Source organism: Athene cunicularia, assembly GCF_003259725.1.
Source record: "Athene cunicularia isolate RWA chromosome 3 unlocalized genomic scaffold, athCun1 chr3_part1, whole genome shotgun sequence".
Lineage (NCBI taxonomy): Eukaryota > Metazoa > Chordata > Aves > Strigiformes > Strigidae > Athene > Athene cunicularia.
In genome coordinates this window covers 79,823,095-79,841,323 of record NW_020799097.1, presented here as the reverse complement: position 1 = coordinate 79,841,323, position 18,229 = coordinate 79,823,095, and the positions used below count along the sequence as shown (strand labels likewise).

The window sequence follows — 18,229 nt, the reverse complement described above, 5'->3', positions numbered from 1 at the left end:
TTAACAGGGACTGTGGGCTCTCAGCTTCTATGAAAATGATGTTTAGTGTGTGTCCCTGAAAAGCAACTGAGAGGATTGAGAGTGAAAGTATGCTATTTTCTCCAGAGGTTGGTTATGCATGTTAACTTGCTCTGGAGGAGCTCAGTTGAAGTGGAAAGTGAATCAAGTGTGATCCCAAAAAGCACTGGGGAACACTCAAGACAACAGGGTTTTTCTGCTTTCTTAATTGCATTCCCTTTCTGGTAAAGTCCCTTTCATGGAAATGCTTTCTTTTAAAATGCTTCTGGTCAAAATGGTTTTGCTAAACTACTGCGTCTTGTTAATGCCCAGTTCTTTGCTTACCCTCCCTGCACTTCCCTTTGCATTTCCCCCCAAAAAGGGGAGGGGGAGAGGAAGTAAAAATCATACATTTAATATGCCAATGGGGAAGCTATCAATTGATGACTGTTTGTTTTTTTTTTCCTTAATCTGTTTGATTCTGTGACGTTTTATAGAATCATTTTAGTTTGGAAAAGACCTTTAAGATCATCGTGTCCAACTGTTAACCTAGCATTGTCAAGTCTACCACTAAACCATGTCCCTAAGCATCACACCTACACATCTTCTCAATACTTCCAGGGATGGTGACTCCACCACTTCCCTGGGCAGCCTGTTCCAATACTTGACGACCCTTTCAGTGAAGAAGTTTTTCCTAATATTTGATCTAAACTTGCCCTGGCACAAATTGAGGACATTTCCTCTTGTCCTATCGCTCATTACATGGGAAAAGACAGACACCCACCTCGCTACAACCTACTTTCAGGTGGTTGTAGAGGCTGATGAGGTGTCCCCTCAGCCTCCTTTCCTTTAGCATAAATAGCACCAGTTCCCACAGCCCCTCCTCACAAGACTTGTGCTCTAGACCCTTCACCAGCTTTGTTGCCCTTCTTTGGATGTGCTCCATCACCTCAATGTCTTTCTTGTAGTGAGGGGCCCAAATCTGAACTCGGTGTTCAAGGTGCGGCCTCTCCAGTGACGAGTACAGGGGGAGCATCACTTCCCTTGTCCTGCTGGTCACACTATTTCTGATACAAGCCAGGATGCTCTTGGCCGCCTTGGCCACCTGGACACAGTGCTGGCTCACATTCAGGTGACTGAAGATCAACATCCCAGATCCTTTTCTGTCAGGCAGCTTTCCAGCCACTCTTCCCCAAGCCTGCAGCATTGCATGGGGTGGTTTTGATCTTTGATCCAAGTGCAGGATATGACACTGAGCCTTGCTGAACCTCATACAGTCAGCCTTGGCCCATCATATTTACTGTGTATTCCAAAAATACTCTAAGTTCACCACGACATATGAGCAGTTAAAATCCTATTTGGGAGTAGATATATATATAATGAGGTCAAACCTGGACACTATTAAAGTACCTAGAGCCTACAAAACCCTTGAGCATGAGTAACATAGCATTTCCTTGTATATTTGTGCCAGTGTAAAGTGTTGCAGCCTTAGAAGGGTTGGGGTTGTTTCTCTATAACTATGAACTAGGAAAATAAATGTGAAGGCATTAAATATATCTCAAAAGGTAGTGGAGAATGTTTGCAGCTAAAACACTGATGGATTCTAGGATGTGGGAACTCTTGAGACCTTTTTGTGCACATGGTTTGAAGCATCTATCTGTTCAAGGAATCAGCAGAGAAATAGTAGTTTTGGTCATCAAAGCCCTGCTTTTTAGTAAGAGAGCTGTTCTGTCACTTATCCTTTTTCTTGTCTATGATTTCCAGGGCATACTCATTTACCTTTCTAAAACTGATATGGGATATGAAAAAGTGTTACCTTTTCATCATATCAGAATGTAAAACCTCTTAGTAAATTGATGACAATTTTGTGAAGATCCATCATAATGTATGGTATATTTGGTGGGATAAACTGGTGCGTATTTTGTGTTGTGCAGCAGCTACTTTTTAGCAGCACGTGAATTATTAGATCCTTCAAAACTTGCTCCTGACAATTGTCATCATGATACACACTAATCATGTGTGCCATTGAATATTTTTCAGCTGTATGAATACAGTTTTCCATTCTTAAAAGCTTGATGTACTGTTAATAATTGATGTGGAATTCCAGTTTACTTTCATCTGGGATGATTCCCAACCAACAGGTATGGGGATTGATAAAGTAGCTTCTAAACTTTCTGCTTGTTCAAATAATTAAGGCATGGATAGTTCTTAGGTATAATATATGATATTTGTTATTTTAAATGGATTGATTTTGCTGACAGTGAGGATGATATGTTACTTGATGTCAGTTGGCATAATTTTCTTCATAATCTCAGTGACAAAAAGCTAAATAGACATGAACTCATTACTGCTCTGGCCTCAAGGGTGACTTTTTCAGGTCAGGGTTACTATGCATTTATTTTGTGATGTGCTGCTGCACCTATTCTATATGTGGTAGAAAGTGTGGGGTTTTTCTTTTTTCCTTTTGTTCCAGAATTGCCCACTTGGCATTTAATTCTTTCAGAGTTTGGGGGGATTAGTTGTGTGTGTTACATATAAAAATTTATACCTTCCAAGAAACAATCTGAATTGAATCAGTTCTGCAATACTCTATCTGATGTGCTGTAACCACTTTAGAAAGCTGTGTCCCTGACATCTTATTTGTGTTAGAAACACCTGAGACATCAAGCTCTCCTCTTCAGTTGAAGGAGGATCCATCCCATAGTTCTCTTTGAGTTGGGTTCCTGGTTAGAGTATCTTTGTCTATTGATCATGCTTTAGCATTCCTAGAAGGGTCTGACACTGCTAAGGATGTTTCTATAGCAATTTGAGCAAAGGGTTAAAGTGGAAGTAGCATATGTGCAGAGTATTTTCGAGCTCAGAATGTGTACAGATGCCTGTGTAACCTGGAGCTGGTGTATCTTCTTTCTCTTCACTCCCTCCTGGAGAATGTTTTTCTGTCTGATTTCCTAAGGCTACATTTTATGCCCTCTAGACATTTTTCTGTGTACATTAGGGGAGATTAGAGGAGGAGACAGTGGAGGTTAACCCTTTGATTCCCCAAAAATGTCAACGTAGTAGTAAGTATATGCAATCTTGAAAACATTGGTAACTACTAGCTATTTCATGAACATTTGTGTACTTGGCTCTCTCCATTTCAGATTTCTAATCACTGACATTCTACTCTTAATAAAATGAGAAATAGATGTGAGAAAAAAAAAATTGAAAGATTCTTATGCAGCACGAAACTAATCTGTTTTCATGCCATAGCTGTAAATCCTATATCATTTTTAGGAAGGTATTTATAAACAAAGATCTTAGAAGGAAGAAAGAACTAAGAAATGAGATGTGGATTTCTCTTTCATATCTGTCTCAGATTTTTGTGACCCTGAATGAATCAACTTTTAAATGGCACAGTGCTGAAAGGAAAATATTTATATTTTATCTTAAGAGTGCTGTTAGGCTTAATCTTTGAAGTGTCTTGAGATTTTGGAGGCGGGGGGGAAGCAATATATTCAGAATCTCGAGGATAATTTCTGGTTGTTTATGAGAATAATATATAATAGTCTAACTCTCTAGAGCACACATAACTTCCTTATGAAATATTAAGATGAAATAGTCTGCTGCTGCAAATTTCCAGGCACTAGAAAATTGCAGTATTCACAGGCTATTTCTTTCCATTGTCCTCACCAAGAAGCACAAGGTTTTCCAATTGTGTGTTCCATCATAAGTTATGGTGTCAACACTTTAGAAAGATTTCTTCTTTAATCACACTATGGATAAATAAGTATCTTGCTTTAGGATAGTTTAAAGGGAGCAGCTGCTTTTTAAGTGAAAGTGAAAGTGCTTTTTAAGTTTTAAAGTGAATGAGCTCCCTGTACTTTGGAGACCCACAAGCTCTGCATTAATAACTCTGTAGTGCCCTGCAAAGCATCACCTTAAGAATGTGCAAGTCTTTTGTCTGCTTTTCTGCTGAGCGAATCCATAATTTCAAATCCTGGAAGGAACAGCATGTTTCCAAGCCAACAACGTGGGGGTTGTACATTGAACTGAATACTCACAACCTGGGTATTTGTCTGTTGAAGAAAAAACTGTAAGTTGTTTTAAATAATATGTTAATTGCAGCAAGTGCTGTTAGTGTGGTGTCACACTGATATTGGTAAGACTAATCAGACAGCAGTAAAAGCCTGATGAAATCCCGAAAGCGTAGAGGCAGAGTGTTACTTGCTTACTCAGCATGGTAGAGGTAAGTTGAAGCCTAACTGAAGCTCTACCTGATGTGACACCTGATAGCTTGGGCAACTTTTACTGTCAGGTTCAGTTGTACAAAGTAGAGCCATTTGAGAGAAAGCAAATCTTTGTCAGAAAAGGCTTTTAGAGACGAGCATAGATGTATAAGCTGTCTCAGTTTCAGCTAAGGAAAGAAAGGAAGGAAGGGCCAGTTTTACTTTTGTATTTCATGCTGATGGGTATATTGTGAATAACTTGATAGGCTCAATATCTTCTCTCATCAGTCTTTTTTTAAAGGATTTTCCTAATTCTGTTACTGTATATAGAATGCCTAAAATAAGGTCATGGATGCATCTGAGGTGCTTTATTAGAGTAGGAAGCCACAGAAACACAGTGTTTAGATCAAGCTAATTATTAGTAGCAGACCTGATTAGATGTTGTATTACATCCCTCATAAAAGTAGATATTTGGCCCAGGTGGTACAACTGCAGTGATACTTAAAAGGAATGTAGAAATCAATACTGAGTCTTCAGCTTTTAGCTTAGTCTTCAGCTTGGATTCTCTTGGGTTCACTCTTTTTGGCTGATACAGAAGCTAGTGACCTTTTGCTCAATCAAGCAGAATGACCTAGTAAATGCCAACTATGTAATTAGGTCTTATTATAATCAGCACAGATTGACTAGTTAAAATTCAATAAATGAAAATGAGTGTTTAATGTCCTTATTGGATAAAGCAAAGCATTTGTCTAAGAGAGTTGCTGTTAAGTCTCATTATGAACTCAAGCTATTCTTGTACTGCTTTGGTTCCAACCTGTTCTGTGTAATAATACTGATTAGCAAGGGGAATGCATTGCTGAACCAGTGTTTAGAATATACGTATTGTTGTTCAAAGGTGTACTTATGAAATAAATTCTTAAAATGGAGATACTTACGTTGGTATGTGTTTTTTTTTTAACCATGAGAACCGTTTCTCTGTAACGGAGTTACCAAAATATCTCCTGTTTGGCCAAAACATTTTTTTATATTCACAGATTCAGTGATACACTGTTCTGAAGTTATCTGTGCTCTCTGAACGATGTTAAATTGTGGAACTCAAACTTTTATTTTGAACTCAAGCAAAATGTTCCATCAGACTACCATAGAAGTTATACTTCAGTGTGTAAATGTAATTTTCCCCCCCTCCCCAGTCAGTCAGTCATGGAGACAAACTGGCTTAACCATGATGCTGCAGATATTGCATTTCTAATATTAGATGAGTTGGGGTTTTCTTTTCTAGAGTACTGTGATTTTTTCTAGGTCTTGTGATCCTACTGGATGATGCATGTGGAAGTATTGGAAAGATTTTGACAAAAATATTAGCTGAGGTAATTAATGTTGCTCAGAGTAGTATGAGACCATGGTTGGACAGAGGAATGTGGTATCTTGGAATCTTGGCCGCTGGAGATTAATAGCATTCGTTAGTTTGAAGTGTTTTTAGTGTCTCTTTCCGATCTAAGTATCTGTTTGGGGAGTGTAATTCTTCTAGTGTGAAATGGGTTAGCATTAACCTAGGACTCTTCCAATTGCAGAAAGGCCTAAGTGTTCCTTAAAGGTTGAAGTAATATGACCGTAGTACAATGTGTGGCTAGACATTTGCTGTGGAAAGTATGAATTGCCTTGATGCTTTTCTTTGAGCTGGTTTTAAAAGTAAGAAAGGAAGTACTGTTTGCTCAGCTACCTTTGGAACTACGTGTTTGCTGCCTTCTTCAAGAGCAAGTCAGAAGAGGGGGATTACTTGAATATAAGTAGCCTAGAATAGAAAGAGGATTCCCAGCTATATAGTGTGGTTTCTGCTTTCTGAAGCAGTGCTGAGCAATGCTATTTATAGCACTTGCTATTCGGAGCTGTAAGTTGAAGTAGGGGGAGAACTGGGGGAGAGGTGCTAATGAAATCCTGCTGAACTGTTCAACATCTCATCCTACCTGAGTCTCTCTATATTGATTTCATTATTTCAATATTACTTTCTAATATTTATTTTAGGACAAGACCAGAGTTGTGTCTCCTATTATTGATGTAATTAATATGGACAACTTCCAGTACGTGGGGGCGTCAGCTGATTTAAAAGGCGGTATGTACCTGTACTGGAATACAGATTTTCAGAAAAAGGCATCAAGAATCAAAGCTCATAATCACTGCAGTTGCGGAATGGGCAGTTAACATACTGTTCTTCCCTTTCATATATCCAGCTTTAAGTTCTGTAGGTCACTTGCTTTTAGGCTTGGATTTTAATTGGCCTTATTGTCTTCTGCTTTAAAACAGTTCATCTTAATTATACTAATTCTTACAAGTTTGTGCTGCCTTTTACCAATGTGCAAGACTCACTCCAATGTTTGTAGGCCTGTGTAAATGTGTCAGAAGCAGCTTAAGACCAGAGCTTATCGTTCTCTTTTTAGATAAGACAGGCTTTAATTGCTCACTAGCTTAGAAGCCCATCAGCAATGCAGTGCCTATGAGTTTTCTTACAAGATGCCATTTTGCTTAAAAAATTAAACTCTTCTGAATAAGCAGAAAACTTTGGAATGTGTTTTTAAAAAATAAATGTTTTTGTTAGCCATGATCTCCAATTGTGAAGAGAGTAACATGCAGCCATGAAAATTTGTAGTGTTTATATCTGTACTGTTACAAAATTTCCTGTTAGATTAAGTTTAGAAGTATTACAGTTTCACTGTGTCTAGCTAGTGTAAACTGTTGACAGCAAATAGTAAGAAGACTTGTGAAGCGCCTCAAAAATAAATAAATGAAATACTCTCTTCTCCTTTCCAAAGAGGGGGAAAGCATTCACACACTAAAATCCTTATTACAAGTTTTTAAATCTTTTTGTCACTATTAGCAAGAATCTAGCATTTAAAATAGCTGCTCACTGCCTGCCCCCTCGCTTTTTTTTTTTTAATAATTATTGCTACAACCCTGGAAAGAGAACTGTTTAGATATAGGATGACCCATGATATAGAAATTTTGCAGTGCTGTTCCCAAAGTGTTTCAACTTTTTCTGAATGGACTTTCTTGAGTGAGGAAGGAAAAAACTATTTCAAGCCTGTTCTTTCAGTAACTAGTCTCTAACTGGCCACCAAGCACTGTTCCAGTATACTAAAATAAAAGCAATATTTTCATAATGGTGCATATGCCTCATGTTCATCAGTGGTCTGGAGGTGAGAGGTTCTGTATCCTTTTAATTAACATTTTGAAGGAACACATACAGTGCATATATTCACAGTATGCTAATGTATACTTCTGTGCTATTATCTGTGCACCAGCTTTATTAAATCCTTAAGGCTTTTACCCAATCTATTCATTATACCTCAAGTATGGAAATCTCTATACCATTATGTGGCTTTTATTGTTGTCTGCAACAGGAGGAGGAATTCTTTCATTGAAACCTTAGATTGGTTTCTGCGGGGTTCATGCTCTTTAATTGTTCCCAAGTGAAGTGGATGAAGATTGAGAGATCATTTCACTTGTTACTGCTTCTCATTCTTCATCTTTGGAACTAAGTTTCTTAGTTGCTTTTTTTTTTTTTAAATTCACTTTCTAGTGCTCAATTTTCTCCTCTTGTACACAATAGAAACAGATTTTTTTTTTTTTTCCCCTCTTTAAGTGCTTCTGGACTGAGGAGTGAGAAGCTGTCTTTGGTTGGTTTTTTTTTTTAATGTTAACAATAGAAATTTTGCACATACCAGTGTTTAAAGCTATTTGGGAGTCTGATGAAAACATGAATAATATATTTCTTTTCAGTTCCCAGAGGACAGATTACCATGTTAGAGACACTACAGCATTTGGCATCATGGGACACTTTCACCATGGGGTCAGCTCTAAACATGGAAACCAAACTATGCTTTCAACCTTAGATACAGTATCTCTGTGACTGAAGCGTGGAGACTTGAGACAGCTGGGACAGCATTTGTGCCTGGTCTCTTTTGAAAGGACATAATCACCCAAGACAAGCAACCTTTCAAATGCTACAGACTTTTCAAAGTGGACAGGGCTGAAATAATTCCAAAGTCTGGCCAATACTAAAGCCATGCACTTCATGTTACAAGGGTTTTTATTTGAGGGGGGATTTGCAAAAGTGTTTATGCTGCCCTGAGAAACACTTTAATTACTGGAATAAACTGTAGTTAACTGAGATGTAATAATTTAGAGTATGCATATGATGCAGTTTTCACTGGATAGAATTTCATATTGGATATGCGCTTGTGTTTAAAAATACTCCTTTTACAGAGTTACTGATACTATCTCATTGAGTGCAGATTTTTCCCAGAGTCAGTGAAAATGGAGACAGAAAACCAGTTTTTATGGGTAGACAATTTATACACTTGTTTGGAGTTTGTAAGAGTGCTGTGTTCCAAAAGAGACCCCTTGTGTTCACTGGAGTATACGTAACTCTATCTCTACTGCTTCTGCCGGAAAGCAGTAGATTTTTTTCAAGTTCTCCCAGATGCAAGTAATTTTGCTGGGTATGTATGATGGAACGTGACTTTTTAACTGCATGGAAATATTGCAGCTCATTTTACTTTTCATGCTAGAGGTTTTGCAGTACTATAGATCGTAGCCATTTTACTGTTTGCTACTTGGAGTTTTGGAGTAGTTAAATGGTCTTTCATTTTTACAGTGCAACACTTCATGAAATACTCAAATATGGAGAGAAACAGTTGGCATGCATGCTGTGAAGACTGTTCAGGATAATTTCTGTATTTGGTGTGTGTGCATGATAAGTATCTTAGGAGTTTAAATGAAAACTGTTTAGTTCTCAAGTCTCCACATCAATCATTACTATGCATGTTTAAAGATACAGACAGTCAGTTTGTAGGACTGTAATTGTTGTCTGTTTACCTTAGCTTTTTCCCCACTTCCCTACAAAGTAATTGCTTTATCTTTATGCTGGAGAAAGAAAACTGTTGACATCTGTTCACCAGAAATCTGGAAATCATTCGTTACATGACCTCATAGAATCTAAATGTGTTTGGCAGCAGGCAGTCTGTGTAAGGCTCATTTGCTAGGTGTACTGGAAGAGGGCTATGGACCTTGTGTAGATTTTAGTAGATGTTTATATTTATGGGCATAACCCAGCTCAACTGTTACAACAATGTTTCCTACAGGAAGTTTGTCTTATACCACCTGTGTGTCATTGCTTAAAGGAGGTGGTTCAAATGGTTGTCAAGTAGAAAGCTGCTGTAGGTGACCTATTGGTCTTGTCTATTCTAGTGAGCTTTATGTTTTTCTGTACTTAAGTCACAGAAGCACCAGACCAGCTGTCGCTGTGTGTACACATATACGTGTACCTACATAAGGGAAATAAGATTTTGGTGCTCTAGCACCTTGGGTTTAAAGAAATGATGCACTTAGAAGCGTGCGGTGGGAAAGCAGGAAGTTAAATGAATGTTAATATGCTAAGTAGGAGCTACTTATCCTGTTGTGACCTTCATGATAGACAGCCCATGCTGATAGAGGAGCACCAAGAGTACTGCATAAACCCTGAGTAAACATAAATACCTGATGGATAAGACTGTACAGTAAAGACGACTGGGAGCATTGTAATGGCTGGAAGATCTTTATATGGTGTTCTATTTGATGTGAGACATTGGATTCATATATAAGACTTTTGCTTTGTCACTTGTTGACTGTTTCTTACTTGTGTAATAGATGGCACAAGAGAAATTATTGTGTGTCTGAGATTACTTTTTTTTTATTGTCCTGTCAACTTCTTTACCATTCATCTGGAATCTTACTTGTACTTTTTCTACCCAGAAGTTTGTACAAGTTTAAATTCTTAATTTAAATTACAGTTCCCTGTGTTTTCAGTCAACATTATATTACTACAAGTTGATTGATGACCAGTCTTTTTAACATCCTACTCTAATATTTTCTTCTTGAAGGCTTTGATTGGAACCTGGTGTTCAAGTGGGATTACATGACACCAGAGCAAAGAAGAGCACGACAAGGAAATCCAGTTGCTCCCATAAAGTATGTCTATACCACCACTTCTCCCTCTAATAGAATGTAGTTTGCAACTAAACAAAGTTAGAAATCATCTTCTCTGAGTCTGAAAGGGGATTTTCATTATAGCTTTCATTAATATTGAAATGTCATTCATATTTATGTAGCATTTTGAGACTTTTAGAAATAAACTGTACTTAAAATAATGCTTTAAAGCACACTAGTGGATTATTTACCCTTAACAAAAAGGAGATGTCACTTTGTTTAAAGTTGGTATGTTTTGAGGACTAAAAATTACAGCATCAGTTTTAATGTTTTACTGCTGACATAACTCCATGCCCTTTACATAAGGAACTTGTGAGCCAAATGGAAATTTGGAAACCACCTCAGAAGGTGATCATAGCACTATATATGTGGTAGAAACATATGCAGACATTTGAAGCAATAGATGCAAAATTAGTTGTATTCGAAAGCATTGTAAATTTTTTCAAGGAGGTATTAACCTTGAGATGCAAATAATAGTTACTTCTCAGTTCATGGTTCTGTAAGTATTTAATGTAATTTTTCTTGTCTGTTTAGGACACCCATGATAGCTGGTGGGTTATTTGTGATGGACAAATCCTATTTTGAAGAACTAGGGAAGTACGACATGATGATGGATGTTTGGGGTGGAGAAAACTTAGGTATGTATGTTATTTACCTCTACAGTCTTGAAAGCAAGCACATTTCATCTGTGCCTTTACTGTCAGAGTCATCATCTTCCAGATTTTGTGCAAAGAGGGTTAAAACCAGAGTTAAAACTTGTTTTGCTGATTAGGGTTACCAGTTAAACTCAGACACCAGAATGAAAAGAGCAGGTGTATTCTACTAGAAACAACTTAATAATATTACAGAATAATACAGATAACATAAAGGAAGAAAAGGCAGAATAGTGCACTTAAATAGGAAGATACAGGGTAGCGCATCAAATCATTACCACCTGAGAGAGATAATAGTGCTTAAGAAAAGATACATCACCACTTGCACACTTTACCATCATCCAGATCCACAGTGGCCGGGGATCCCCGGTTACAGCAAGGATTTGGAGAACCTTTCCCCACAAGTGGGAAATCCTACGCGGTGCGTCCACCCATGGGTGAGGCTTCCAAAGTTGCTGTGAGCAGATCCAGCCTTATCTACTAAAAATCAGCAAGCCAGAGTAGCTGTTACCTTTGTTTTAAGCGAAAATACCTGGTTTCAGTCTCACATTAGGTTCCTCCCAGAGCCTGGCCAGGGCTCAAGGAAGAAGCTAAAGCAGCTTCTCTGTTTATCTGATGGGATTATGCGCAAGGTCTCACATCAGGTCTTGGGGACAGACACCTGCCTCCATGACTCTGTTGTTCTATTCACATGCAAAGGAAGGGAAAGATACATTCAAGGTAGCTACATCCTCCATGCATATTTCATTAAGGATTACATTCCGGGTTAACAGTTTCAGTTCAGGGCCTGTTGCATAGGCTTTAACACTTCCACCTTTTACATCAGGATAGGTGGCTTATTATAACTTAGTATAATACCTGTTGGCACAATGGTTACCAGTTTTGAAATACACAGTATTCATCTATAGATCAACTCTGGATTGCGTCCATTCTCCAAGCCTTAGCACTTCAAAACTTCAGATGCATTATTGGCAAAATCCAAAAGGTTTATTTCAATGAGAGAATTACGACAAGGTAGGAATTACATGCTAAATATGATATAACATGAGTATTTGTTCATTAAGCAGTGACATTTTTTTGTAATGGAAGTTGATTTCAAAAATGCCATCTTATTTGAAAATTACATCCTCATCTAAAGCTATTGATTAAAATACAATAACGTTTAAATGCTGGCAATTTAACGCATGTTTTAAGATTATGTTAAAATTTAATCATGAAAAGTAGAACACCAGGAATTCACAAGTTTAATGTTATTACATACACCTTAAGAAATCAATTAAAACTTAGCTGACTGAAGAATAATCTATTTCTTAACATTAGATGCCAGGCAGTATAGTATTTTTAAACTTAGTAAGTTTAAGTTTATACCCCTACTTTAGCCCTATAAGATAGTTAAGGTTGAGAAGGCATCTTTGTTGTAATTTGTTATTTTCAGATGTCTAAGTGAATGGGATTTAGGGAAGAGGAAGGGCTGGGACAACTTGCGCTTTAGCCATTTTTTCTTTGACCTGGTGGTTAGGGCTGGCTTTAGTAGTTTGTTTTTGTTTTGTTTTGTTTTTAATTCTTTGCATTACAGTATTGTAAAAGTTTTTTTCCAGTTAAGATTAGTATGCTTGTATTAAAAGAAAAAAGATTTGCGATGAACAGAACTCTACAACTTCTCAAGGCTTCCACTCTGTCCTTAGTTTAGTTTTTTAGGGTAGAAATATATCTTGGACATTTTAAGTAGCATGGTTTTTAGGACGAGGGTTTGTGTCAGGGTTTGAGCCCAGAGGGCAACTGAGCACCACCCAGCCATTCACTCACTTCTTCCCCATCAACACTGGGAAGGATAAAATTAATCAAAAGGCTCACGAATCAAGATAAGGATAGAGAGGTATGACTCATCCATTGCAGTCATGGGCAAAAGACAGACTCGTTACAGGAAGAAATAAGGAACATCACTTTAATTCAAAACACAACAACAAAAAAAACCTAACAGACAGAATGGGACAGTGAGAAGTGTTATCACCTCTTAAAAACAGCTCCTCCCTCCCCTCCCTTCTTCCTGGGCTCAGTTTTGTTTCTGGTGTCCCTACCTCCTTCCCCCAACAGTGCAGGTGGCGGGGGTTGCAGTCAGTTTGCTGCTTTTTCCTCCACAGAGGGGAAAAGCACTCTTCTGCATTCTTCCCCCTGTTCCACGTGGCTACTCTCTCACTCAGTAGTCCTCCATGAACTTTCTTCAGTGTGAGGTCCTCCCACCGGCTGCAGCCATTCCCGTGCTGCTCCAGTGTGGGTCATCCCCGTGTGTTGCAGTCTTCCCAGCACTAACCTATGACAGCAGGGTCGCTTTCTTCCCTCAGAGTCCTGACCTTCTTTGGGCATAGCTGGCTGTTCCAAGGGTGGGGTCCTCAGCAGGCTGCAGGTGACCTCTGCTCCTTGGTGACCTCCATTAGTGGCAAGGGGGAGCAGCCCTGGCATCTTGCCACAGGATACAGGGGGGCTCTGTGCTCCGATGCACCTCCCTCACTTCCTCCTCCTCCTTCCTTCCACTGACCTCGTAGGTGTCCTTCTCATAACTCCTCCTCACAAGTCCCAACCCCCTCTCAGGTTCACTTTCTTAAATACATTATCCCAGAAGTATGGATACCATCGCTAATTGTCTCGGCCTTGGCCAGAGGTGGGTCCAACTTGAAGCCGGGGAGGAGCTTTCAAGAAGCTTCTCACAGGGAGTCATTGCTGTAGACCTCTCCCATGCTACGAAAAACCCCGCCACACAAACCCAGCACAACATGCTAGCTGCAAAATCCTAAAATAGCTTGAACTTGTAAAAACCGATGAGTATTTTGAGTTACTGAAATATGCATATGCATTGAGCATATGCTTGGCCTGCAAGGAAATGTCTGCTGTATGCAGCTCACTAGGTAAGGAGATATGGTAACCAAATGTTTAACACTCCTGTAAGAAACTTAAAGGCTGGAAGAGGCATCCTTACAGTCCAGTCTCTGACCTTCCTATGCAATACTCAAAGAAACTTCTTATGTATTTTGAACAGTTATTTTCTGTGTTTCTATTTTCTCATTATTTTGGCAGTATATTGCTAAATTGTATCAATATGAATATCACAATTTTTCATTTTTTAAAAGTCCTGGAAAGTAATTGGATACACTTACTACAGCAATACTCACATTCTCTCTGAAAATCTCTTTTGCCCATAGAGCTAATTTGATTAACTGCAAGCATGTACTTGAGTGACTTGAGTTTTTTCTGAAAATTTAGCAGCTGCTTTTATGTTTTGGTAATTGAGGCCTTGATAGCAGGAAAGGACATAAGCAACGGCTCCTCACTCAATGCAGGAAGGCTGCATCCAAAAAGCTGTTTATGTTGTGCCTGCTGCATCCTCCTCCAATGGATGGAGGAGATGGAAACTTTGGGGTGCCTTTTCTCTGTTTCCTGAAATGGCAAAGTCAGTCAGTACAGCAGACGGCTACTAGACTAACTGAAGACAAGTAAAAATCACTTGGCATGTGATTCAATTGGCAATAAATGACACATGCACCAGATATCAGAAATCCGTGATGTGCAGCTTAAACTTCAACATGAATGCTCATCGAGTGCATCTCTGGATCAGCAGTTTGATGTTACATTCAAATAACCTGCTAGATTGTTACATGCAAATAACCTGCTAGATGGACTTGCAAAGTAATTCTACACATTATATTTATGCTTTATAAAACTTAGCATTTTTCCTTTAAGTGTGTACAGAGCAGTTTTTATATGAGATTTTGGTCACGTTGGCATAATTGTTACAAATTTCAAGATGAGCCTGCGGTATTTTGCCTAAACGAAGAGACAGCTCTTACCATGAAGATACAGCGCATTTTCAGATTGTTGCTTAATGTGACTGATAACATGTGCTTCCTGTATAAAACGTGGATCAAGGTTTGTTCAGTCTTGTCTTGAATTTGTAAACTCTAATTCCCAGAATCTTTACAATGCTTTTTGATAAGCATAGGATGATTGTAGTATGCTGGAGACCTGGATGGACCTTTAGGAGGTTTACCTGGGTCCGATTTGAAAACCTAGGTTTTTCTTAATAATTTTGCTAAAATCAAGGTGCAAGTGAGACATTCTCTGTCTTCTATATCGATGACACACCACAATAAAAAGAGCGAATTTGTTACTGTGAGGTCTAACAACATTTCATGCAACTGCAGAATGTTTGACATGCCATTTATGCCTTTTAATGAAAAGCTGTGTCCACTGAAATTGTTACAACAGTAGCATTTCTTCTCCCACGGTTTGAATATGGCAAAAAAGATGTCTTAAGGGAGTTTGTGGGGTTAAGTTTTAGTTGCTGTACATTCCTTTTTCTTTAAAACTCCATGCAGGCTTGAAAAGCCATGTTGGTGCAAGTAAGAATCAGTTTGCTTCTCCCTCTGTACTAGTCCTTTGCTTTCTTTCCTATAGTTACTTTTAATAATTTTCAATTTTTTTTTGAGATTCTTCAGAATCTAAGGTGCCAGAAAGCATATATGTAGGTTTACATTTCTGGGAATTTATGGAGGGAGAATTAATCAAATTGGTGTACACAGTAGAGGAAGCTATGAATAATGAAAAAAGTTGACACAAGATATTTCTAAATTACTTTTAAAACAAAAATACTTTTTCAACGCCTTCATGGACGGAGTGACTTTTTTTGGATTGAACCTTCAAATGAGTAATTTTTAAAAGAAAGAGCTGTAGGCATACTTCATTGACCTTTATTTTTAACAGAATCTCACTTTACCTCATTTCAGAAGAGTCTGTTTCCTAATACTTAAATAAGTCTAATACTAAATTTCAAACATTTAGTCTGCACTTGTTTGTTTAATGAAAAAGCATTTATCTTTGATCAGATCTAGCTGTCTTCTTCACTAGGCTCTTCTCACTGAGTGCAGCATCCTCTTGTGTTGGGCTAATAACTGTATGAACTTTTTAACAGAACTTCATAAATAATGCTTCAAAGTGGTAGAAGAAAGCTTCTACTCCTCTGCTTTCACAATTTGAGCAGTATGGTACCAAATTTGAGCTAGATATGGGGAAGTAAAGTCTTCTATTTAGGTGTAATTTATTCTGCTAGAGACATAGAAGTGCTTTTGTTACTAACTTGTTTAATAGAAGCAGTGACCAGTCATTCACTGTGATTCTCATTTTTAAATTTTTATTCTAAGCTCAAAATAAGAGGTATAAGACTGAAGTCAGTGCTTTGAAAAATGTATGGAGAGAATGTCATCTTCAGTTGCTTTAAAAATTGCTTTTGTTTATTGTCCCATGATAATTCAACTGGAAAATCAAGATTATAAGTGACTGGCAAAGACAATATTGTCATTAATATTTTTGGAGGATGATCTATCTATGTTTCTTGTCTAGGATTCATGAATGTGCATAATTTGCCCTAGTGCAAAAGAATTTATCACTGAAGTAAAACAAATAGGAAATGATCCTTGTAAAAGTAAAGACCATTCAGAAGAAAGGTAGTTAACTTGCACTGTCAACAGTTGAAATCACAGTACCTTCTTTTTCCCTTTTTCGCTGAACAAAACAGACCATCAAGAAGATGTGCTCTCTAACCTTTGGGGATTTTTCCCCCCCAATTTAATTTTTGATGTAATGTTATTTTTATTACTTTGTGTATGTGGGAGGAAGGCGTCTGGTGGAAGGAATGGCACTTAGTGTCTACTTTATGACATACTGACTTTAAATTAGAGATGATTAGAGATGCTTGGGGTTTTTTACTTTTATTTTTTTAAATCTGGAAAGACACTGAATTACTGTGAGGAGGCTTGAAATTGGGGTACCACTTGGTGACTGGGGAATCATCAAAATTGAAACAGTGCTATGGAAGGACCCCTCTTTCATCACTTATTTCAAATGAATGAGGAAAAGTTCCCTGTAAGCACTAGGTGAGTTCTGCTGTCAAAGGTCAAAGTTGAGAAAGGTGTATAGATATTTCTAGACATTCTTGTCCTCGCTACCTCACTAGATTGGCTTAGAAGTGTACCGTCCATAACCTTCAGTTTACAGAAATTACATCTTTATTTAGTCTGTCTTCAAATCAAGATTGACTTGATATAACTCCTTCCATGGCCAGTGCTTGGTAGTGTTTGTTTATTTGCTGTAATAAGTTAGCAGCTTGAAACTACTGATTGTTTCATCATGCCTTGATTTTTGTCCACTGTGTTATTCCACCTTTAGCTGAAAAATTTTAATATAAGCTAGATCATTAATTTATCTAAGTGTGTCTACTGTTGCGTACCCTTTAGATAAAACACAGTAATAGTACATACAGACCTAACTTACTCTGGCAAATTGCAACATGGTTTATGAATTTGAGGAATGTTGGTAATCTCAGGTAAGAGAAGACATATAGGTTTGCTTCCAAGTTAATATGATTATTTCTCCTGAGTTTGGAGAATATAAATGCTCAGATATGCCTTTGTTTATCCTAGAGTTTCTCAGAAAACCACCTTATTGATCTTCTCAGCAATAATCACTAAAAGCATTCTCTGTAAATAGTATACTATAGAATTGCAGTATTTTGTGATGTTGGCCTTTAATGTTTTTATTTCAGAGATCTCATTCAGAGTTTGGCAATGTGGTGGGAGCCTAGAAATCATCCCTTGCAGCAGAGTGGGTCATGTATTCCGCAAACAGCATCCATACACATTTCCTGGTGGGAGTGGTACTGTGTTTGCAAGGTAACTGTTAAGTCTTGAGCTAAATAGCAATGTTTTGGATTTCTTCAGATGATCAGCAGGTGGCAGTAATTTCATTTTAAGGGTTTTCTTCTTTAGAAATATTTGCAATGTTATCTACCATGGAAAAATATTAATTAAAAGGAAATTAATTACTTCGAGGCAACTACACAGATTGTGAAAAGAACCTGAGAGTTGACAAAGGGAAACGTCTAGTAGACATAGCCTGAGAATCTAGAAAAAAAGGAAATGCTTAGCTTGACATTCTATCAGTTTTGAGAACTCTGTGTTTATTTGGTTTTAAAGATGGCTTTCTTTTCAGAACCATCTCATAAATCTTCATTTTATAGAAATGGTTTAATCATCCACTAAGAGCCAAAATACACTAAGTTATGTATATGTTTTGCTTGCTTTTTGTTAATAGATGATTACTATGTGATATGCAAGTGATTATGTAGACTGATTCTGGCATTTGTGCCAATCCCTTGGCAACTTCATTCTATATCATATTTGCCTTTCCTGTGCTATGTTTAAAAATGCTTTTCCTATAGACCTAAGAAACTGCAGTATTAAGGGCTTAGATTAATATGCCTGTTAATTTTGCTGTTGATACAACATGTAGCAGCAATACTGAGCT

The 18,229-nt window shown here is 37.8% G+C and overlaps 1 protein-coding gene across 1 annotated transcript in view; it reads left to right on the top strand.

Annotated features, from left to right (window-relative positions):
* GALNT2 (polypeptide N-acetylgalactosaminyltransferase 2) overlaps positions 1-18,229 on the top strand; it is a 55,556-nt gene that overhangs the window by 24,376 nt on the left and 12,951 nt on the right. The window contains exons 8-11 of the mRNA XM_026844576.1: positions 6,225-6,312; positions 10,118-10,205; positions 10,758-10,861; positions 17,469-17,595. Coding sequence (XP_026700377.1) covers positions 6,225-6,312; positions 10,118-10,205; positions 10,758-10,861; positions 17,469-17,595 — 407 coding nt within the window. The remainder of the gene's footprint in view (positions 1-6,224; positions 6,313-10,117; positions 10,206-10,757; positions 10,862-17,468; positions 17,596-18,229) is intronic.